Source organism: Symphalangus syndactylus, chromosome 13, assembly GCF_028878055.3.
Source record: "Symphalangus syndactylus isolate Jambi chromosome 13, NHGRI_mSymSyn1-v2.1_pri, whole genome shotgun sequence".
NCBI lineage: Eukaryota > Metazoa > Chordata > Mammalia > Primates > Hylobatidae > Symphalangus > Symphalangus syndactylus.
In genome coordinates this window covers 96344638-96369972 of record NC_072435.2, presented here as the reverse complement: position 1 = coordinate 96369972, position 25335 = coordinate 96344638, and the positions used below count along the sequence as shown (strand labels likewise).

At 38.1% G+C, this 25335-nt stretch overlaps 1 protein-coding gene across 4 annotated transcripts in view; it reads right to left on the bottom strand.

The window, feature by feature from the left end:
• The window catches only part of ANO4 (anoctamin 4), a 394030-nt gene that overhangs the window by 181210 nt on the left and 187485 nt on the right, over nt 1-25335 (bottom strand). For all 4 annotated transcript variants that reach the window (XM_055236694.2, XM_055236693.2, XM_055236695.2 and 1 more), the window contains 2 exons: nt 12264-12400; nt 9184-9342 (listed from right to left, as the gene is read on the bottom strand). In XM_055236694.2, the coding sequence (XP_055092669.1) occupies nt 9184-9342; nt 12264-12400 (296 nt within the window). The remainder of the gene's footprint in view (nt 1-9183; nt 9343-12263; nt 12401-25335) is intronic.

The window sequence follows — 25335 nt, the reverse complement described above, 5'->3', positions numbered from 1 at the left end:
CTTTTGTAGCAAACTCAGGATTCCACAAGCTAAGCACCGTAATAAGTCTTTGGAATGTAAAAACCAGTAAGACAAAGTCTCTCTCTCAAAAAAGAAGAGACATGTGTCCATGTGTTCTCATCGTTCAGCTCCCATTTATAAGTAAAAACATGCAGTATTTGGTTTTCTGTTCCTGCATTAGTTTGCTAAGGATAATGGCCTCCAGCTCTATCCATGTCCCTACAAAGAACATGATCTTGTTCTTTTTTATAGCTGCATAGTATTCTATGATGTGTAAGTACCACATTTTCTTTATCCAGCTTGCCATTGATGAGCATTTAGGTGGATTACATGTCTTTGCTATTGTGAACAGTGCTGCAGTGAACATATATGTGTATGTGTCTATATGGTAGAATGACTTATATTTCTTTGGGTAAATACACGGTAATGGGATTGCTGGATTGAATGGTAGTTCTGTTTTTAGCTCTTTGAAGAATCTCCACACTGCTTTCCACAATGATTGAATTAATTGACACTCCCACCAGCAGTGTCTAAACATTCCCTTTTCTCCACGACTTCGCCTACATCTGTTATTTTTTGCCTTTTTAGTATTAATAATAGCCATTCTGACTGGTGTGAGATGGTATCTCATTGTGGTTTTAATTTACATTTCTCTAATGATTAGTGATATTGAGCTTTTAATATGCTTGTTGGCCACATGTATGTCTTCCCTCAAAGTGATTACACTAGCAACATGGAATCTTTACCTTTTAGAAATAGCATCCTAAAATTAGAAGAACAATTTGACAAATTAAAACAGAAGAAATTCCAATGTGTACTTGTTCTCTCTTCACTTGGTCAAGGACCCCCATGAATTTCATGTTTGCTGTTATCTCAAAAAGGGCTGTCTGAATACCACAGATTTGGCAGCATCTCTATTACTAAAATATCAGTGATAATGTATGCTGATGGTGCCCAGAATGACCCTCAGCCAAATGGGCAGTGCCTACCTCTCACCACCTTCACAGACCTCAGTCAATGACTGACTGATGTGGGGACCTGTGTCTGAAAAGTAGACCAGCTCTGTGCTGCACCTGCTGATTACTGAGTTCTCCTGTGGGATCGGGCTGAAGGTAGTGTCCAGCTGAGGCCATGCTTTTGGCTTAGCTGTTCTCTTCTGCTCCTCTCACTCCCCTTTCTCCTGAGACTGCCCCACCCATCAACAACTTGAGGAAGAATTCTCACCTCAAGTTCTGCTTATGCTTTGGAAATCCAGCCTAAGACTCAAGTTAACAGAAAAGCCACCACAAGTGTGGACTGACATTGGTAGCTCCTGAAAGACACTCAAGCAATCTCCAGGGCTCTGAGGTTCAGAAGAAAATCTGCTTCCTTCCTTCTTTGTTTATGACTGTCCTAAATTCTCCTTTCTTGTCACCTTAACTTGAGACCCTTGGTAATACAAGTGTGTGACATATAAGAAGACTGCGTGGAGTAAAGTGGAGATTATTGGGTGGAGAAAAGTCTGATTTTCTTTTTCTTTCTTTCTTTTTTTTCAGACCAGAAAGCCCTAGAGGACAGAAATCCGGGTAGTGCACATAGTCCTGACACTCTTTTATTTGAGACACTCATCATCATGTTTTCCACTGTGAAGCAAGGGAGGATGTTGTCATTCTTGTATCCTCGGAGTGCTGGATGCTGAGAGAGCATCTACAGCAACAAGCTGGATGTGGCTGCAGTATATAAATGGGGATGAAATTAGGGTAATTTGGGCAGGAAGCCTACAAGGGCAGAAAGCCATCTGCATGAGATTAGCTCTTTAAATGGGGAAATCTTTGTGAAGATTTCCTTTGAATGGGGGTAAAGAAACACTGGGACGGACAATCAAATACAGTTTTTGTTGTTGTTGTTATTGTTGTTGTTTAGCTCTGAATTGATCTATAACTTTATACCCAGATGAATCTAAAACCAAATCCTCTCCAAGCAGATAAATGTCTGAACTTTGATCATGCTAAACTTGTTACCAAATGTATTCCGAGTTCTTCCAAGAGCATTAAATCATAAATCTCATCAATGCATACACAGTAACAATATATGACCCACTGATGTTGCTATTCCTAATGGTTGCATTATAAAGAATTTGTAAACTGTATGAAAATTTTTCTTAGTTTACCTTGAAAACTATTCTAAAATAAAAGTGTTAATACATTGTATTTAGCTGTTATGATAACAGTAATGATGATAATAATGTAGTTTACTAAATGCTTACCATGTAAAAGGCACAGAGATAAGCACTCAATATAAATGATCTCATTTAATTAAAACAACCCATGAAATAAATCCCATTATTAGCCTCATTTTGCAGATAAGTTAACTTTTACAAGGGCACACAGCTTGTAATGATAGAACCAAATGAACACTCAGAATGTGTGAGCCCAGACTTTTAATCACTGTATTAATTATCTATTGCTGCATAATAAATTACTATAGGCTTGGAGGCTTACAACTACACATATTAATTATCTCACAGTTTCTAGAGGGTGGAAGTCAGGCACAGCTGAGCTGGGTTCTCTGCTTTAGGGTTTCACCAGGCTATGATGTAGGTCTTGCCTGGGGCTGTAGTCTCATCAGTGGCTCAACTGAAGAAAGACCTGCTTCCAGGATTCCCAGTTATTGGCAGAATTCATCTCCTTGTGGTTGTAGGACTAAGATCCCTGCTTGTTGCTGGATGTCAGCTCCTAGAGGCCACCCCACCTTTCTTTGCTACGTGGCCCTCTTCATAGGCTGTCTCACAATATGGTAGCTTACTTATTCAAAGCCAGCAAAGAGGGTCTCTCTAACGCCAGTCTGCTGAGATGAGATCTTATATACCATAAGATAATCACAGGAGTGACATCCCATTAAATTTGTCATATTCTATATAGCAAAGGCTGTATTCTGTTGGTTAAATATAAGCCACAGGTCCCACCTGAACTCAAGGGGAAGGGAAGGTGTGAAAAGGAAGGAGGCATCACAGACCTTAGAGTCTGTCCACCATAAGGACTAGCCAAGTAACACAGAATGCTATCATTCTCGGGCCACCTTTACAACTTTTGTCAAATTTGTAATATCATCTACAATATCTTAATTTTGTGTATTTCTTTAAATAACTCACTTTTTTAAATAATCATTTTACAAAAAGCTTTTATATCAGTCATAAACGGAAAACAAATATCGCTTGCCATAAATAGAAGGTAGCTGAACAAATACACTGGAAGTAAAAGAATAATATGAAATTTAAAAGTAAAAATTAGGAAAAACAAAGATTGGCACTACTATGTATTTTTGCATGTATAGGCCCACTTAATCTTCATCATTTACAATAAATGATATCTCCTTCAGGATTAAAAATGGAAACAGAGATCCATAAAAATCCGATAAATTGCCCATGACCACTCAGCTTGTAGGTGGTTATGTACCAAGATTCAAGTCTATTGCTACTAGAGGCCAAAGTGCATAAGAACCACAGTCTGGGCAGCACCCAACTTCATTATTCATCCAAATTTTCCTTGTTCCTTTACCTTTTCCTTTTCATAACACTATTTGTCTTAGCCTATCTCCTAACTCCTTTTTTTTTTTTTGAGACAAAGTCTTGCTCTGTCGCCCAGGCTGCAGTGCAGTGGACGATCTCGGCTCCGCCTCCCAAGTAGCTGGGATTACAGGTGCCTGTCACCACACCCAGCTAATTTTTTCTTTTTTTTTTTTTTAGTAGAGACAGGGTTTCACCGTGTTAGCCAGGATGGTCTCAATCTCCTGACCTCGTGATCCGTCCGCCTTGGCCTCCTAAAGTGCTGGGAATACAGGCATGAGCCACCATGCCCGGCCTCTCCTAACTTCTTCAACCCTGAAATTCACCTTTAGATACCAGAAATCAGCACAACATAAGGGCAAAGAGCAATGCTTAGGTTTTAGTACTGGCTTTATCTCTTACTACTTATGTTGTCTGGGGCAAATTACCAATGGTCTCATCTGTTAAATGGAAATTATAATAGTAAGTGATTAATAAATGTGAGCATAAAAATATTGATAATGTAATTTGTATCATATTACAGAGAAGTATCCAAGATATTCAACCTCGACTGTGCACCCACATGTGCTCACGCATGTGTGTGTGTTTACTGCAGTTGGATTTTTCACTCCTTCTGAGAGATGAGTGCAAACAGAAACAAACTACTTCCACAAATTGTATTGTTTGTGCATTTCAGTTTTTAAAGCGTACTACATTTTATCTCTTTTGGAGGCAATGTATTTGAGTGGGACTGAGAAGATATGCAGTCTTGGAAGCAAAGTGAAGGGTTGGTCTTACCAAGGAGTATGGACAGGACACCCTTAGCACTAGGGAAAGGTGGCATTTATGGGCACAGATGCAGATAGGTGAGTCCGTGCAATGGGAGATACTTGTGGTCATTCTTTTCTTATTGCTTCAAGGACATTTCTTTAAAAATTCTTCCTTCACTCTTCCCCAACATCAATTTTCCATCTCAAATATATAGTTTGTATTAGCATGAAAACATGTATTTATTTGTCCCACCTAAAATAGAAATAACTCTTTATTGACCAAACTTCATACTCCAGTTATCATTCTATTTCTCTCCATTCCTTTACAGTGAAACATATTGAAAGAACTATTTGTATTTGTTGTCTCTGTATTTTCTCTTCCCATTCTTTCTTGAAGACACTTTAATGAAGCTTTCACCCCTGACTTCCCCACGGAAACTTCTCTTGCCCAGACCACCCAAACCTGCCATATTGCTAAATCCAATGATTAACTTTCAGCCTTGATCATACACACCCCAACAGCAGCATTTCACACAGTTGATTCCTCCATCTCTCCTGAACCACACTCTCTAGATTTTCGTTCTAGCTCCTTGGTGACTCCTTCTTAGTCTCTTCTGCTGCCCCCTTTTTATCATCCAAATTGTAACACTAGTGTTCCCCATGGCTCAATCCTTGGACCTCTTCTCAATTTTATTTGCAGTTACTCCTTTGGAGAGCTCATTCAAATGTATATCTCTAGCCCAGATCTCTCCTTGAATCCCGGACTCTTCTATCTTACCCAACATCTTCATTGGGATATCTCAATCTTAACAAGTCTACAATTTGACCTACTCTTTTCCACATCCCTGTAAGTGGCAACTGCCTTCTCCCAACTGCTTAGATAAATACCATGTGTCAGACAAATAGTCTGTGACTCTTCATTTTTACACTGCCCATTCAATCTGTCTGCAATTCCCATCAGCGCTACTTTCTACTCTTCTCATCTTCCTGTCTTCTATGTGCTTGACCAAGCTACCATCATCTCTTTCCTGGATTCTTGCAATGAATCTCCTAATTATTCTCCCTGCTTCTGCCCTTGCCACCTCCACCCCTCACAGTCTAATCTTACCAGGCAACCCGAATGCCCTTAATAAAACAGAAAACAGATCTTATATTTCTGCTCAAATCTCTCCGGTGGCTTCCTATGTCTCTCAGAGAAAAGCTAACATCCTCCAGTGATCACTAAGGCTTCCACTGCCTTGTTGGTGTAATTTCTCACTATTCTTCACCTTGCTCAGTGAACTCCAGTCATACTGGCATCCTCATTGTTCCATGAACACACCAGGCATGCTCCATCCTGTGGAGCTGTTCTCTTTGCACTTGCTGTTCTCTTTCTGTGGAAGAGAGGCCCAATTTTGCTGACTTTTATAAAATTGCAAGCCCCTCCCAACACTTCCTGCTTTACTTTTTTCTCTTTAGCACTTACTGATATTTGTATATGTTGTACATATTTTTTGTTTAAGTTCCAACAAAGCAGGAATTTTTTTCTGTTTTATTTGTTGGTGCTGAGATCCTAGTCCTTAAAGCAATGCCTGGCATAGAGTGAGTGTGCAATAAATATTTCTTGAATGAAATAACCATCATCAAGATGATATGATTTACCTAATTATATTAGTTTTGTAAGGACTGTAATGATAAAGGTCTTCCCCAATGTTTCCCATGATTCTGAAGCAGGAGGGTGCTCTGTTAATACAATTGCTACTCACACATTCCAAATAATTCAAAGTTAACTCATCCTCTTACTAGTTATACAAAAGAAAAGATAAATGTCTTATTGAGGACAATGATTTCAAAATAGGTACCCAAAGATCGATAATGGACATAGAATTAAAAATGAAAAAAATCAGAAATAGAAAATGTTAATTAGTAAATATGAGCTTACCTTTAAGAAGGGAATCACTTTAAGTGGATAGATACTAAGAAGTAAATCACCTGGACTTCAGTGATATTTTGTTTGGGAACTTTGTTGTGAATTGCTTTCTCTGGGCTATTATGAAAGTTGAATTGCAGAATATTAAAGACCCAGGGTACCAAAGCAAGCACTTATGTGTTGACTAACCAGCCTGGAGCAAAGGTTTTAAGAAAGATTAAACTTTACTATGTCCTCACTTTTATCATGAATTAAAGATTATACTAGTTGTGTTTCTTGACATTCAGTGTTAAAGAGATAAGGATGTTAAACTGAACTAGAAAGCCTGTCTTTGTCTATTCAGAAACATAGGCCTCTGTCTGTGAAACATGTTTTTCATAATTGTTCGACATCATGACAACAGCTAATTAAGAAGATACTAATAATTCATAAAATGTACATAGTGTCAAACGTTTCAGATATACAAGGGTCCCTGGGGTGTTTCTTCTTTTCCACCCTGAACTAAGTTCTTCATTTTATGTCCTATAAAAGGTTGAATTAAGTCCAGGAAGCTGAAATCGCCATTAAAATTGTCTTTCTGCTGTAGCTGTTTATAAAAAACTTGATTTAAATAAAAGTACTTCCAATGGTTTCTAAATTTAATAACACAATGTAGATACTTCATATAAAAATTCTGCCACTTATTATGAGAATAAAGGATGAAGGTTTGTTTATTGTTCAGCCAAGGGATATTTTCTTTTAATTATTTATGGCAGGGAAAAATTAATTTTTGTATAAGAGAACTTGCAAAGGCCCTTTTCTTGCTGAGCTGACTAAGGCCATGAAGATGCAATGCAGAGCTGGGAGGCTGCATTAGAGAGAAATTGCACCACTTATGCAAAGTCAGGGCAAGACTGGAGCCAGGCAGCGGGAGAGGTCACTTGTGAAGAAGGTTCTAGAAAGGGGAAGACCTAGCTGTTTGTAGTGTCTAAAGATTGTGGAGGAAAGGAGAAATATGGAAAGTGATGCCCAGAGAAGAACTTTTGGGGGAAAGTGGGGAGGGGGGAAATGCTTAGATAAGTTTTTATGATGTTTTGCCATATAGTGATAATTCCCTTTTTCCAACTGCTATTTTTTCCAGTACACATTAAAATAAATACCTGTTAAAATTTTTTTAAAATTCTAACAAAATTATCTTGTATATAGACAAAATCATAAAGCAGTCCATTCTTCACAGCATGCTCCACACTGTACTGTGCAGCACAACTGTACAGCAGGCAGAATGATCCTGCTCAAATTCTGATAGCTGAACACTGCACTACAGGTGATGCTTTAGGATACACAACAGGACATTTTCCATCACTTTAATGTGCACTATTTGGAAAAGCATTAGGCTTTTTGAGTTCTAACGAATAAGTCAGGAAATAACATTGAAAAGATCTATACAGAAGAAGCCCTAGGCCTGTAGAGAATACTTCTGAAGCTTAAAATATAAATCTTGCATTAATTGAACAAAGCTATCTAGTTTTGATGGGAATCAGAATTTTGACAGAGTCAGAATGGGTCAGAGGGAGGACTTCCATTATTTTAGATTAAGTAGCAATTCAGATCTTTTATTTCCTCATATAAAAATTCTGCCACTTAGGAATGAGAATAAAAGAAGAAGGCATGATTAAGGAGAAAAATATGAATGTGCTATTAATGTTAAGAAAAAAATGCAACTGTCTTACTGAGACAATTTAGAACTTAAAGAGTAAGATTTATCAACTAAACGCTTAGTTTGTATAGGAAAGATTTTCTGGAACTCCACAAAGGTGGAAGAAACAACATTTTAAATTCTGTTTGTTGTGCCAGGGAAGCTCTAATTAAGATGGTCTTTGAGAAAGCTGGTTCTTCTTTCCTGAGAATAAGAACCTGTTTCCTTACAGCCACATTCATCTCACCATTTTTCCAATTCTCTTGGAGACATTCCAGAAAAGTGCTGCTTCCGTGTTATAAACATTCAAGAGCTGAGGTCAGCCTAACAGATCTGAAAAAAATCCCATTTATCTGAAGTGTCCCAAGATCAGATAACAAGTATATGCATATTATGCTTCTAATATTTGATACCTTGGCACAACTCGCAGGTTGTACGAACTGCAACTGTATCATACAAAGAAAAACCTGGATGTCTGACTTCAAAGATCTATCCCCTCAGCCTTGAGGAGCAGAATCAGAAGTAAACATCTTAAATTACCAATATGTTGTTCTTATGGACTACGAAAAGCTCCAGACGCTTTGCACAATGTTTAGGGAGAAGCCGAGAAGAGTTACATAATTCAGTTAACGGGCCAAGTTCTACAAATGTGCACAGTATTCCTGGGAACACCACAAGCCCATCATGGATTACTGTCAGAGGCCTGGCTGGCCTCTTGTACATTCCTTACTTAGTTCTTCCTTGAAGCTCCCCATGCAGAGAAGGAGGGAAGGGGAAGAACCAAACACTGGTAAGGTCATTCTTGAGCTTGGGGACCTGAAAAAAATAGCCTGAATGTCTCTTAAAACTGGAATCGTTTTTGTAAGTTCCAGCTGCTTTTGGCCAAATCGGCCAGGCAGTCTCCTCTGGTGTACAAGGATGCCCAAGTGCATGATATTTCCTGAAATGTAAAAAGAGCCTCTACAGAAAGTGACTGCATTTCACTCAAAGTTTTCTTTAATCCATGCGAATAGAACCCTCCATTTACATATACAGAGAAATGGCAGACGTAGGAAGTTAGATAAAGAATCATTCATTGGAATAGAATATTTTGATTTTCATGGAATCATTTGGCATTAAAATTATCTCAAAAGCAAACTGTGCTGTCAAAGTCTAAATACTGGAACATTCCCCAAACTCTGAAGACTGAAAAACTCTGACCAAATGAAATGTTTGGTTAACATTAAGACTACTTGCTTATTTCTTATTGCCTCTTAATATGAATAGATATGTAGATATTTTTTTCTCGTCTAAGCAAACTATTTACCTCTTTCTCCATTTGCAATCCTTCTGCTCTAATATTTCTTTCAAATACTTCTCTCTTTTCAGTCTGGGGGTTGGATTTTCTGTACACAAGGATGTAGTCAATTCGACACTTTCCATCTCTAAAGTAAAGTCCATTTGATTTGTTTCTTTCTGGCACTGTCTGCACACAAAGAGAAAGGGACCAGTTTAAGTCATTCATCAAACTGAGGTTCAAGTAAGTAATGTTAAAGAACAATTAAAACTAAATAATTTTTTTCAGTTCGGGTGCGGTGGCTCACGCCTGTAATCCCAGCACTTTGGGAGGCCGAGGCGGGCAGATCATGAGGTCAGGAGTTCGAGACCAGTCTGGCCAATATGGTGAAACCCTGTCACTACTAAAAATACAAAAATTAGCTGGGCATGGTGGAGTGTGTCTGTAGTTTCAGCTACTCTGGAGGCTGAGGCAGGGGAATTGCTTGAACCTGGGAAGCGGAGGTTGCAGTGAGCCAAGATTGCACCACTGCACTCCAGCCTGGGAGACAGAGTAAGACTCCATATCATCATCATCATTATCATCATCATCATCATCATCATCATCGTAATTTTATTTCATTGTGTTCAATTACATATTCATTAGTGAAAAATGTAATCAAGAGGAAACAAAATAAAAATTGGAAGAAGCATTGAGTTAAGCGGGCAAAACGTAAAACACCCAAAAATACCATGTGTAGCCAAGGATGTGATGCAACTAAGGATTTTCATATTCTGCAGGTGAGGTGAGAGTGAAAATTGATATGCTCACTCTGGAAAACACATTAACATTATCTTGCAAAACTGAATATCTGCATAATATGTAAGCCTAGAGAAAAAATTCTTGATAAGGCAAGTAGGAGACATGTATATGAATATTCATAGCAAAATTATTTATAATAGTAGAAAAATGTTTAAAGTTGGAGTCAACTCAAATGTCCATGAACAGACAATAAATAAATTATAGAAAGTTCATTCACTGGAATATTATACAACAGTGAAAATGAATAAACTATAGTTGCATCTAACAATAAAAATGAATCTTTAAAACAACACTGGTTAAAGAAAGCAAGTCTCAGAAGACTTCATACCACATGATACCATTTTTTACAAAGCATAAAATAAAGTAAATCTACATATAAGCTGTTAAGACTACAAATCTATGTGGTAAAACTGTCTTTAGAGCAAGAGAATAAAACACAATAAAATTTAGAAAGATGATACCTCTGGTAGGGTAGAGGTATGGGGTTGAAAGTAGCTTCAGTGGTTTTAGGAATATTCTAGTTCAGTGTTTCTCATTTTTTTTTACCCACAACATGAAAAACATTTTATCTTTGTGTGCATATATGTAAACATACATATACAAAATATGAGACAAGTTTCACAAAACAATTGTTTACCCTTTCTATTTTCATACACTCTAATGTTAATTTTCCAGTCCATTAAAAAACAACTGGAGTTAGTAATCTACAATTAGGTTGTCACTATAATTTGAAAAATAGCATTCTAGTTCATAAATCAGATGGCGGTTCCAGATGTTCATTTTATTATTATACTTTGTAACTTACATAGAAGTTACAAATATTATTTTGCAGAAATATTAAAAAGTAAAGAACAAAAGGAGTGGATTGAATTTTCATCCAGGCTCTTCGGGCTTGCTGTACAACATTGAAAGAGACCATCAAGTATGGGCTCATTGGGCTGGAGACAAATTTCTCAGCCTAATAGATTTCAAAATTGTGTCTATAAACCCAGCCAAGTGGATGGGTGGATTCTATCTTTTCCAATGGTAGTATGAAGAAGGCAAACACGCCAGACCTAAAGGGCCATTGCTAGAAACCACATTCTTGCACAAACCTTAATAAAAAAAAATCTCAGCTTGGGAAATGGAATGACCATGTACCATGTCTTGATGTAGACATTTTCAATTGATGACCAGTCCCCACTGACTATGTTTTGGCTTTTACATTAAGAGACACTCAGGAGTCTACCTGAATAAGCACTTTAGTAACACTTATTTGCCAAGCAAGAAGGCTGTCCTGTGAATTCAGCATATTAGCCTCTGCCTTCAAAAATGGCTTCAGCCAAGACATCAGGAGGGGTATTGGCTCCAAGCAGAACAATGAGCTGTGCCACCTTTGGCAAAGCCCTAATATTTCTGATACTGTTTCCTCATCTGTAAGTTACATGGATGAGACTAGTTGCTGTCTGAGGTCCCTTTCAAAGTCCATTCGTTATGCCACATTATGTTATCCAAAGTATCTGTGTGAACAGATAATAACAGAATGAGTTGGTTTTTTTTTAAATGAAACAAAAAGAAAAAAAAAACAGAAAAAGAAACATGGATAGCCGCGTATGGTGTTTGTGGGGTGAGGTCTGCAAAGCTTGGTAAGAGTAAACAATTTTCTCTGTTCCAGGTGTCAACCTTTTAGCAGTTAACCAGCTCTAGAATATAAAAAGCATTAGGAATATGCAATAAATAAATTACTCTGATTCAGTGTGCCTATTACCCGTACCCAGCGAATGTACACAGGAAATATTAAACTCTTTGAGACACAACCTGAACAAAGGGAAATGCCTCCAACAAAATACTAATTTTTCCAAAATGGCACACACATAGATGGGTCTATTTACAGTTGCAATGAAGTTTCCAGGTTACAGAGGCAAATGGAAACTCAGAGAGACTTCAGACAACACAATCAACTGAAGACTGGTGCATTTTAGGTCACTATTCTACCTACTGGGGGATCTATACAAGGAAGTCCATCCCTGTAAAGCTTATTTTGTACCAGTGGGAGACACTCAAGAATGTAGGCTATCTTAAAATGATGGACAGTTTAAAAAATGATAGGTTTAAGAAAAACCGAAACTTTTGTTTTGAGTGTAGGTAGATTTAGAATCTTTGAAATATGATTAGACATGGGGGATGTCAAAGGAATATAAAACCTGTCCCTTGTTTTACAAGAGCCTACAGTTCAATGAGATTATGACTTTAAACAGTCCATTGGAACATGCTTCACAGGTTCCTGCCTGGATCATGAATTACATTTTTAAGAAATCATATACTCTTACCTCTCCCCCGGCTTCCAATCTGCTGGCATCATCTGAAGTACTAGTCAGGTTTCCAGGGTGAAGAAGAGAATCATCATCTTTGCAAGGACTGCTGACAGCTTCTAATTCATCAAAAAGAATATTGACATCCTTGGCCACTAGAACCAAAGTAAATACATTATAAGATGGGTAAAAATCTGGGATCTTGAAAGCAATACTAAAAGAGAAAACATCTCCCTTTGGGTTCATATTTTCTCATCACTTCAATAACATCTTGAGTGACAGATATATTATTTCCTAAAAGAAAAGGATGTCAGACATAAAACATGTTTGACCAAACAGTGTATTCATTAGACAAGATTAAGGAAAATAAGAAGCAAAGTACCTCTGTAATGTAAATATAATTTGTCTTTCATGATAGCAGGAAGTGTTATATTTGTTTTGCTTTCCTTTGCATAGTTGTTTAGCATAAGGTACTTTGATCTAAGACTTCTAGGTTGGAAAAGGGTTGGAGATGACCTATACTTTTAAATTTAATTTAATTTTTTCATTTAAGTGTCATACAGCTTGCCAAGTGAACCCATAAACGTGCCACTTGCACTGTTCAGTAAGAACTGTGATTTTTTCCTCCTTTGTTACTTCTCTAAGGCAGAACAGAGAAAACCTAATGCAATAATAAAGCATGCAGTTAGATTTTTGGCCTTTTTTCTTCCTCTTATCCTGAATTGAAATAATGAAGTGAGCCATTCAGAAGCTCTCTCAAAAGACTGTTGATGTTAATAACATGTCAATATATAAAGTGCTATATATCACGGTTCTAGGTACAGACTACCACATTCAAATGCAGAGTGCCTTACAGCATGCCAGAAAGTTAAGTTCATCACCAGCAGAGGAAAGATATGGGTTGAGTCCCTTCTTTTTTACCCACTTCAATTATGGGCCAGCATTGCAGTTCACTTTTTCTTTTGATGCTTTAAAAATGGCTGAGGGTTTATAACCTGTCAGAAGCCACTGCACAAAATAATTCATGAGGGATTGGGTTCTTCTTACCCAAGCACATAATACAGTATTCATTCTTTCATTCAAAAACATTTTAGAGATGTGCACATTGTGTGTCAGGCATAGAGCTGTGTGATGATTGCACCTTGGTGAATAAAAGTGACCTGGCTTCCTGCCCTTGTGGCAATAACTAAAGAAAACAAAGACACGTAAATTGTGGTGAATTCTCTAATGAAAAGAGCAGAGTTTGGATATAGAGAGAATAGAGATGATCTACTTAGATGAGATGACCAGGTATAAAGCTGTATCGAAGCATGTGATTTTAGGCAACACTTTTAGCTTTTCAAGTTTTTCATCTGTAAAATATAATGGGCATAGAAATAAAGTTAACATTTATTGTTAACTGCGAGAGGGTGAATTATGACCCCCGAAAGGTGATCTAATTCCTAGAATGTGTTAATATCTTACCTTTTTATCACTGAAAGGATTTTATAGATGTGTGAAACCAAGGATCTTAAAATGGGGACATTATCTTAAGGTATATAGGTAGGCCTGATGTAATTACAAGGGTCTTTAGAAGAGGGAGGCAAGAAGGCCAGAATCAGAGAGAAAGATTGGAAGATGCTATGCTGCTGGCTTTGAGGATACAGGATGTGGCCACGAGCCAAGAAACGCAGGTGGCTTTTAGAAGACAGAAAAGACAAAAAAGCAGATTCTCCCCTGGAGCCTCCAGAGAGGAGAGTCTTGATTTTGGGACTTCTGACCTCCAGAAGTATAAGATAATAAACATATTGTTTGAGGCCACTAAGCTTGTAGTCATTTGCTATGGCACCAAAAGGAAACTAAAACAATGTATTATAAGATTTTAGACCTATAAGGCTACAAAGAAAAAAAACCATGGTCTTTTCATACAGCCAAGGGTTGTAGCACCTACACTGTGCCAGGTACTGTGCTAGGTGCTTATGGAGAGGAACTAACACCTTTTGAGGAAGAGTAACATGTCCAGTGTTTTGGGAGGTGTCAAGATCAAAGATAACTTCCCTGACCACTGGATGTAAAAAGATCTCCCTCCCATAATTATTGTCCTCTCATTGTTCATTTCCTTTCCAGCACTTAACACAATCCATAATTATCTTATTTGTTCATTTATTTATTAGACTTGTTTATTGGATGTTTACCTTATTACAATGTAAGTTCCATAGGGCAAGGACCTTGTCTGTCTTGACTGATGTACAGAGGCTCTGGCACAGGTAAGCCTTCAACACATATTTGTTAAATGACAGAATGATGACCTGAAGTCGATCACAATGTAACGATATCTGAGAGCCCTTTTCCTCTAACATTCTATGGTTCTGGGACTTGGCATATGGTTTTCCTAACATGATTCTTATTCACAAGCCAGGATTCCACGGTTTCAAGTAATGTGATTAAATTTTCAAGCAGACAGTGATTAAATTAAATTTTAAGTCGATGTCGATGATATTTGAACAATAAGATAAAAGTATCATTTAACCAAGTCAGAAGACCTGCTCGCTATTCTGAACTCTGCCACTTAGCTGTGTAAATATGTGCTTCTGTTTCCTCACTGGTGAGACAGGAATAGCAAACTTCTCTCTCAGGGTGGCGAAGAGGATTACATCAATGTGCATATTAGCAGGGTGGCTGACACATGGCAGACCCACAACAAATGCTGATTTGTCGATTCTAGCTAGACCCTGGGAGCTTAAAGTGAGTATTTTGGTCTTATCAATAAGAGAAGGCAGAAGAGATATTTACAAGTTGGAATGGTTGTTATGAGAAATGGTTTGGGATGGGGTGTGAGATAAATGGGGAAAAAGGACACCGAGTTTCATGTCTAGGTGACTGCCTCATACTAAGGAGAAACTCTTGATATATGTATGTATCCCCCTAGGCTTTTGCCAAGGATAGAAAATACCAGGTCATCTTCTATCAATATTACTTTCTGGCACTGGCACAATCAGTTCAACAATGCCCTCTATGTCCGTGGTTCTCAAATGGGACCAGTTTTGTCTCCCAGACCATATTTGACATTGTTTGGAGATATATTTATTGTCATTACTGGGGAGAGGGGGACAGTGAAACTGGTATTCAGTGAGTAGAGGCCAGGGATGCCACTAAACATCCTATAATGCACAGGACAGCCCCTACCACAGAGTGATCCAGCCTAGAATATTAATTGGTGCTGAAGTTGAGAATTCCTACTCTTCATGAAAAGCCCAAGGGATTTGATTCTAGAAGGAGCAGCTAACTTGGGTAAGGGAGAGAGCTCTTTCTTTCCCATCAGAATCACTGTCTGGAAGTCATGAGACTGCTGTCACTTGAGCTCAGGGAAATCAGTTGGTCATGGCAATCTATTAGAGAATAGGTGATACTAAGCCAACCTTATCACTTGCCAGCCTCTCAGTATCTTCAGCGGAGATTAGAAAGTCTGCTGTGAGAGAATGCCCAGCTGAACCCGTGGTCAGTAAGAAGACTGTAGACCATATAAACACTCCACAGGCATAAACAGCATGTGCCCTTCATCCATATTTCATCACTGTTTCTGATACTATCAGCTATAACTACAAGGTAAGTTTTAGAAACAAAATAAAATCTTTGATTCAAACTTACATTGATTCTCTAAGAAGAAAAAAGCAACTCTCAACTTCCAACATTAACCAATTTTTAAAAATAAATTTTAATCAATAAGTATTTATTCAGTGCCTACCACGGGCAGACACTGAGCTGAGCTAGGAACCGGAGCTGAAGTACTGGAGAGCCCAGGCACAGCCCTGCTCTCAGAGCTCACTGTCCAGTCAGAGCGGGAGTGAGGGCTTTCTATCCATGAGCACAAACATCACAAAGATGCTGTTCATCCAAAAGGGTCACTTGTGAATGGATCCCATCACCTTCCTTAGACTTCTTCTCCTAAATAGAAAAATGTTTGATAATTATCTGCCTGGGAGAATCTTGCTGTTAGGTTCATTAAATGAGAAAGAGAGTCGAATACTCTGAGAAGTCCATTAAGAATGACAGGAAGGATGGGAGGCAAGGCTGGTTCAACATACGCAAAACAATAAACTTAATCCATCACATAAACAGAATCAACGACAAAAGCCACATGATTATCTCAATAGATGCAGAAAAGGCCTTCAACAAAATTAAACAGCCCTTCATGCTAAAAACTCTCAATAAACTAGGTATTGATAGAATGTATCTCAAAATAATAAGAGCTATTTATACAAACCCACAGCCAATATCATATTGAATGGGCAAAAACTGGAAGCACTCCCTTTGAAAACCGGCACAAGACAAGGATGCCCTCTCCCACACTCCTATTCAACATTGTATTGGAAGTTCTGGCCAGGGCAATCACGCAGGAGAAAGAAATAAAGGATATTCAACTAGGAAATGAGGAAGTCAAATTGTCTCTGTTTGCAGATGACATGACTGTATGTTTAGAAAACCCCATCATCTCAGCCCAAAATCTTCTTAAGCTGATAAGCCACTTCAGCAAAGTCTCAGGGTACAAAATCAATGTGCAAAAGTCACAAGCATTCCTATACACCATTAACAGACAAACAGAGAGCCAAATCATGAGTGAACTCCCATTCACAATTGCTACAAAGAGAATAAAATACCTAGGAATACAACTTAGAAGGGATGTGAAGGACCTCTTCAAGGAGAACTACAAACCACTGCTCAACGAAATAAAAGAGGACACAAACTAATGGAAGAATATTCCATGCTCATGGATAGGAATAATCAATATCATGAAAATGGCCATATTGCCCAAGGTAATTTATAGATTTAATGCCATCCCCATCAAGCTGCCAATGACTTTCTTCACAGAATTGGAAAAAACTACTTTAAAGTTCTTATGGAACCAAAAAAGAGCCCGCATTGCCAAGACAATCCTAAGCAAAAAAAAAAAAAAAAAACAAAACTGGAGGCATCATGCTACCTGACTTCAAACTATACTACAAGTACCAAAACAGCATGGTACTGGTACCAAAACCGAAATATAGACCAACGGAACAGAACAGAGTCCTCAGAAATAACACCACACATCTACAACCATCTGATCTTTGACAAACCTGACAAAAACAAGAAATGCAGAAAGGATTCTCTATTTAATAAATGGTGCTGGGAAAACTGGCTAGCCATATGTAGAAAGCTGAAACTGGATCCCTTCCTTAAAAATTAATTCAAGATGGATTAAAGACTTACATGTTAGACCTAAAACCATAAAAACCTTAGAAGAAAACCTAGGCAACACTATTCAGGACAAAGGCATGGGCAAGGACTTCATGATTAAAACACCAAAAGCAATGGGAACAAAAACCAAAATAGACAAATGGGATCTAATTAAACTAAAGAGGTTCTGCACGGCAAAAGAAGCTACCATCAGAGTGAACAGGAAACCTACAGAATGGGAGAAAAATTTTGCAATCTACCCATCTGAAAAAGGGCTAATATCCAGAATCTACAAAGAACTCAAACAAATTTACAAGAAAAAAACAACCCCATCAAAAAGTGGGCAAAGGATATGAAGAGACACTTCTCAAAAGAAGACATCTAGGCAGCCAAAAGACACATGAAAAAATGCTCATCATCACTGGTCATCAGAGAAATGCAAATCAAAACCACAATGAGATACCATCTCATGCCAGTTAGAATGGCAGGAAACAACAGATGCTGGAGAGGATGTGAAGAAATAGGAATGCTTTTACATTGTTGGTGGGAGTGTAAATTAGTTCAACCATTGTGGAAGACAGTGTGGCAATTCCTTAAGGATCTAGAATTAGAAATACCATTCCAGCAATCCCATTACTGGGTATATACCCAAAGGATTATAAATCATGCTACTATAAAGACACATGCTCATGTATGTTTATTGCGGCACTATTCACAATAGCAAAGACTTGGAAACAACCCAAATGTCCATCAATGATAGACTGGATTAAGAAAATGTGGCACATATACACCACGGAATACTATGCAGCCATAAAAAAGGATGAGTTCATGTCCTTTGTAGGGACATGGATGAAGCTGGAAACCATCATTCTTGGCAAACTATCACAAGGACAGAAAACCAAACACCGCATGTTCTCACTCATAGGTGGGAATTGAACAATGAGATCACTTGGACACAGGGCAGGGAACATCACACACCGGGGCCTGTTGTGGGGTGGGGGGCTGGGAGAGGGATAGCATTAAGAGAAATACCTAATGTAAACGATGAGTCGATGGGTGCAACAAACCAACATGGCACATGTATACCTATGTATACATGTATCAAACCTGCACGTTGTGCACATGTACCCTAGAACTTATAGTAGAATTTTTTTAAAAATGCAAAAAAAAAGAATGACAAGAAGGAGAGAAAATGCAAAACTACCATGCAACTCAAGTAACTGATCTGCACTTCATTCAGACACAGGAAGGGCTGTGTGAACAGAATTAGGCAGCACAGATTGGTCAGGGTAGGTGTATACCATGCATTTGGAAAGGCAAGGGAGATACTCAAATGATTCCCTATTGCAAAGATTAGAAGCTCAGCCTAAAAAACGACTTGAGAACAAAACAACAAGGACTCACATATTATAACTGAACAACGAGAATCAAGGACCTTAAATTGCCTGGGAGACGAAAAATCAGCTGAAGAATCTGAGTAAAGCATCAAACTCAGAGATTTATGAGGGCTGGCTCTGTTTATATCATCCCAGGATGGAGGCAGAGCAGAAAAGTCAGGAGAGGACCAGCAGGCAGGCAGACCGTGGTGATCTTTACATGACGAAAAGGTGAATTTACTTTGGTAACACTAAATCTACTAATCAAATCAAATATTTGCAATTATTTCAATTATTCCTCCAGTGAAAATCATTTGAGATGTTAGCTATTATTAATTCCCTATGGATAAGAGATCACAAATAAATTGCAAGGACTCAAATAAATGAACAAACTAATTAATGAATTATTTTCTGCCATTTGTTCATTGAACCAAGATTCAGAGTTAAGTGCTGGACATGATGTGAGTGGGAAGCCCTCACACTTCCAGGCAAGAGAACAAAGTTTGGGAATCAATGCTATAAAGGCAATGAAAAAAACAAACAGCAAGTGTATTTTAGAAATAGCCTAGAAGAGAGTAAGAAATACAACCAAAAAAATCAAAGACTTTGATTCACTGCTCTTTTCTTTACTTCTCTCCTATTTTCCAAATGCAGCAAAAATAACCCCACCTTGATATTACAGTATAGAAGTTTCAGATATATAAATTTCAGATGCGGAGAAAAGAAGGTGAAATTACAGGTCATTGAAGAAGACACAAGAGGGCTTTGCAGCATAATCCAAGTATCTATATTTATTCTCCAGCGCGCCAGTTCATTATACTATTTTTGTCCTAAGTTCCAAGTTACTGCATCTGATACTCAGAATTCTCAAGGGATTACATACTGACCTCAAAGTATCACTTAAAAAAAAAAGAACACCTCCAGGAATATTTTAGAATGCAAAAATTGTTTATATCTCAATTTTAACACTTACCAGATTGTTTTATAACAAGTCCATCTCTATGTCTTTAGACTAAGGTCCCTTTAAGGTGAAGAGCTAAGGTAGCTCCAATTTGGCATAAGGGCTACCAAGTAGGAGACACTCAGTATGCATTTTAAGATAAATAAAAGCTAATTGTAGGATGATACCAATTTTTAGTTTTTTCTTATACTGATTACCTTAGTAAGATGGCTTGAAAATTTCTACTTCTCTTTAGAATCACAGAGATTAAATATGAAGGAAGTGGGAAGGGAGACAAAGATAGGGATTACAGTTTACTGACAGCCTGCTGTGTGTTAATGATTTTCAGGTCTATTTTCTCATTGCATTCTCAAAACAACCTATGAGACAAGTATTATTATAAAGAAGCCAGGTTCAGAAATGCTAAGTGTGGCCATGCAGCTAGTAAGTGACAAAGATGAATTTTCATCCAATTCAGACCCCGAATCCATGCCATTTCTAGCTGACTTTTGTTTTTGTGGGAAGCATTCTACTGTTCTTAAATCATGTTTGGCTTTCAAGAATGGAAGTCATTTAACCACCAAGCAATTATCTTGTTTCCATTTCAACATTTATCTGAATACAGCTAGACTTTACATCTGTAGCCTGACAGCTTGACAACTTTCTAAAATTTCACAAATAGATCCATTATTGTTTTAAAAATTCAGGGAAACACAAAGACACAATACAGCTTTGAACACCTTAGGCTGGGATTTTAAGAACTAAACCCTATTTAGCATGGATATGACACGAGCAAGACCAAGACTCTCTAGATGCTCATTACTCTTCAAATGCATCTTGACAGCATCCCTAAGGCAAAGGCTGCCTGGTTTACCAATGAGAAAAAAGGGGGTTTAAGTTTAAAAACTTAAAATAAATAAATAAAGCAATTGGAAAGGACATAATGCTTCCTTAGCTCGTTTAACTCCCTTCTAATAGGCCAGCGGTTTTCAATCTCTGTTCTCTGGAACCCTACGGCCCTTTTGAGGAGTTTCAGGGGCCATAGAGAGGACAAAGAGACAACTGAGTGGGCAAGGCTCACCTTCTACCCCTACCTATACCAAACAACTCAGTTTCTGTTTTGTATATTGAAGTTATATGTTGATCATATATTGGGGAAAAACACATTTTACTGCTTTTACAAAAGTTTGGAAACTTCTGCTAGTGTGTGCTGGCAACAATTAAATGGTTGTGATGACATCTCCCTAAAGAACCTGGGGTTCTAGTTATTATAGACATGATAGCAGGAACCTTCCTTCTGCCATAGAAAGTTATTGAGATTTAAAATATGCCTTTGCAAACAAACAAAAAAAGTCATGAGATTAAAAAAAAAATTCATTTAAAACTAATTTCTGTATGGAACTGGCAAAAAAACAGACACATAGATTAGTGGAACAGAACAGAGATCCCAAAAACAAATCTATACATCTATAGTAAATTCATTTTTGACAATGGTGCCAAGAACATACACTGGAGAAAGGACAGTCTCTTCAATAAGTGATGCTGGGGAAACTGGATATCCATAAGCAAAAGAATGAAACTAGACCCCCATCTCTCACCATATACAAAAATCAAACCAAAATGGATTAAAGACTTAAATCTAAGGCCTCACACTAAGAAACTTCTAAAAGGAAACATTAGAGAAACTCTCCAGAACATTGGACTGGGCAAAGATTTCTTGAGTAATACCTCACAAGCACAGGCAACCAAAGCAAAAATGGACAAATGGGATCACATCAAGTTAAAAATCTTCTGCACAGCAAAGGAAACAATCAACAAAGTGAAGAGGCAACCCACAGAATGGGAGAAAATATTTGCAAACTACCCATCTGACAAGGGAATAATAACCAGAATATATAAGGAGCTCAAACAACTCTAGAGGAAAAACATCTAATAATCCAAATAAAAATGGGCAAAATGTCTGAATAAGACATTTCTCAGAAGGAGACATACAAATGGCAAACAGACACATGAAAAGGTGCTCAACATCACTGATCATCAGAGAAATGCAAATAAAAACTACAATGAGATATCTCATTGTAAAATGTTTAGATTTCATAATGAAATGTAATTTCATTGTAAAATAAAGTTGGAAATCAGGGCTCACCTCAGTTAAAATGGCTTTTATCTAAAAGACAGGCAATAAAAACTGCTGGCAAGGATGTGAAGAAGAGGCAACCCTCATACACTGTTGGTGGGAATGTAAATCAGTACAACCCATTATGAAGAACAGTTTGGAGGTTCCTGAAAAAACTAAAAATAGAACTTCCATATGATCCAGCAATTCCACTTCTGGGTATATACCCCAAAGAAAGGAAATCAGTATACTAGCTACCTGCACTCTCATGCTTACTGCAGCACTATTCACAATAGGCAAGATTTGGAAGGAACCTAAGTGTCCATCAACAGATGAACAGATAAAGAAAATGGTGGTACATATACACAATGCAGTACTATTCAGCTATAAAAATATGAGATCCTGTCATTTGCAACAATATGGATGGAACTGGAGGTCATTATGTTAAGTGAAATAAGCCAGGCACAGAAAGACAAACTTTGCATGTTCTTATTTGTGGGAGCTAAAAACTAAAAACAATTGAACTCATGGAAATAGACAGTACAATCGTGGTTACCAGAGGCTGGGAAGAGTAGTAGAGTGGAAGGGAGGTGGGAATGGTTAATGGGTACAAAAATATAATTAGATAGAATGAATAAGATCTAGTATTTGATAGCACAACAGGGTAACTAGAGTCAATAATAACTTATTGTACATTTAAAACTAAAATTATAATTGGATTGTTTGTAACACAAAGAAATAATGGATGTTTGAGGTGGTGGATATCCCATTTACACTGATGTGATTATTAAACATTGTATGCCTGTATCAAAATATTTCATGTACCCCATAAATATATATACCTACTATGTACCCACCAAAATTAAAACTTAAAATAAAAAAGATGTCGTCGTCTTTGCCTGGCTCAATAATGGCAATGTTTATAAAACAGCATAGACGATGGTATTGTATGTAACTCCAGCACACCACAATGGGGTTGAGATCATTAACTTGTTTCTGATTTAGCATATTTGCTAAGAAGAGCTTCTCTTACTACTACTTCATTGTAAAGAAAAGGTGAACACCTTGGTTACTTCTATAACAAGGCAAATAACGATGATGGCACTTCTTACAGTCCTGGGAAAGATATTTAGAGAACTGTGTGCCTAATTCAATCTGCTCATTCATTAGCCTTGGTGACCTTTCCATAACATAAAGTGAGGTCATTCATGCTCTGCATAAAAGATCCTCCAAGTCTACTGACCATAATTTCACCTTATTTGGAAAGAGCATGAGCTCTGGGTTCAGACAGACCTGAGTTAAAATGCCAACCCTTCCACTTATTAGCTATTAGATTGGGATACTTAACTTACTCAAGCTTTAATATCTTTATCTTCTAAATATGGAAATGCAATTTCCCAGACAGGATGAAAGATTGAGGAATAAAGTCAAAGGTGGCAGCCAACACTTATACACCCCTGACTGTGTACCAGGCACTATGTTAAAGGCTTTACATAGATGTACTATTACTATTTTCCTTTTACAGATGTGGAAATTAAGGCAAAGAGAGTTTAAGACTAAATAAAATAACACAGGTAAAAGGTCAGACACAAAATTGCCAGACAAGATTACCTGCTCAATATATGCTAGCCCCCCGCTCACCCCCATACCCCCATACCCCCATACCCTGCCATCTGCTCCTCTGAAATGGCATGACCATGCAGGTTAAAAATAAAATTGGAAATCAGGGCTAAAGAATTAGATTCAGGCCGGGCGCGGTGGCTCACGCTTGTAATCCCAGCACTTTGGGAGGCCGAGGCGGGCGGATCACGAGGTCAGGAGATCGAGACCACGGTGAAACCCCGTCTCTACTAAAAAATACAAAAAATTAGCCGGGCGCGGTGGCGGGCGCCTGTAGTCCCAGCTACTCGGAGGCTGAGGCAGGAGAATGGCGTGAACCCGGGAGGCGGAGCTTGCAGTGAGCCGAGATCGCGCCACTGCACTCCAGCCCGGGCGACAGAGCGAGACTCTGTCTCAAAAAAAAAAAAAAAAAAAAAAAAAAAAAAAAAAAAAGAATTAGATTCAAAGTGACTCACTCGGTGTCACTGAGAAATGACTCAGTCTCCTCAGCCACGAAAGTATACACCACCCCTAATGTAGGCACAGCTATATGATTATGTAGACACACGTGCAAGCACAAACAGACTGCAGGATAACAATGATCCCACAATCCTTTTAACTCCTCAGGTCTCATTGCAAACACTATCTTGTGCCCTCTTTCCTTCATCAGAACCTGATGGAATACAACACAATCATGTGTTTCAGGGTATGGATGCCACTCAAGAGTGTCCCTACAGTCTATATCCAGATATGATGGGAATCATGAAAGGAAAAACTAGGAGCAAAACAAGAGGGGTGGGCAACAAATGGTAGGGGCATGGATGGTCTCTAAAAAAGGCTGGACATTGAAAATAATTTAAAGCGAGAATGAAAAAGTACAGTATAACCTTTGAATGACATGCTTCACAGTAGCTAGCTAATATAATAAATGCTCATATACATACACACACACATACACCTAATTCATGGACAGCAGAGCTTTAAGACATGATTTTCAATCAAGTTTCAGAAGGAAATATTTTAAAATGCTTACCTCTTAAAATGTTCGGATTTGAAAACTTTGGTGATTAAAAAAGCAGTGTTTTTCTTTTTGTTTGTTTTTGTTTTAAAAAATGCTACTGTACCTAAGATTTGAGTATGCACTCCACTCCTTAAACTATGGATGGAGGGTTTGAATCTTACTGGATGAACTCAAGCATAGGAATTGCATTGTAATGTTGTTATCACTGCATCAAACTAAGTCTGTCTCCAAGTTCCCATTCCACCGGCTTCATGGACAATTTAATTTCAGTTATTGCTGACACTCCCACTTTCCTGCCTCATGTATCCAGAACTGTGCAAAGGTCCTAGGGGTTTTGTAAAGAGCAGAACATTTAGAAAGACCAGTCAGGTGTCCAAGACACACTGGTTACTACTGAGCTGCCCGCTTTTCAAGTCTCCAGTGATTCCACACATTCACTCAATCACTAACAAATATTAGTAAGCACCTACCACACTCCAGTGCTCAAGGCACTGGAGATAAAACAAAGAAACAGCAAGATGAGACTGCCCCCTTCCCAGAGACTCCTAAGTTCCTTTCTCAGGCCAGGAACTCTCTGTGTGACTGACAGTTCAGGTGGCTCCCGTGCAGTCTCCCAGACATGCAACATAGCCATTCCCTCCCTTTCCATTCCCCTTACCAGAAGCCTGGCTCCCTCTACAGGGCATCTCTCTTGCAATTTCTTCTTCTATCCAAGCATCAGTCTTGGAAGCTCAGGCTTTCAGAAAAAAAAAGGCAGGAACTTTAGGTAACACAAAACTCTACTGAAACAAAGAAGTTCAAGGGACCTGGCTACCACCTTGGAATGGAGAGTGAAGGGTGAGAAT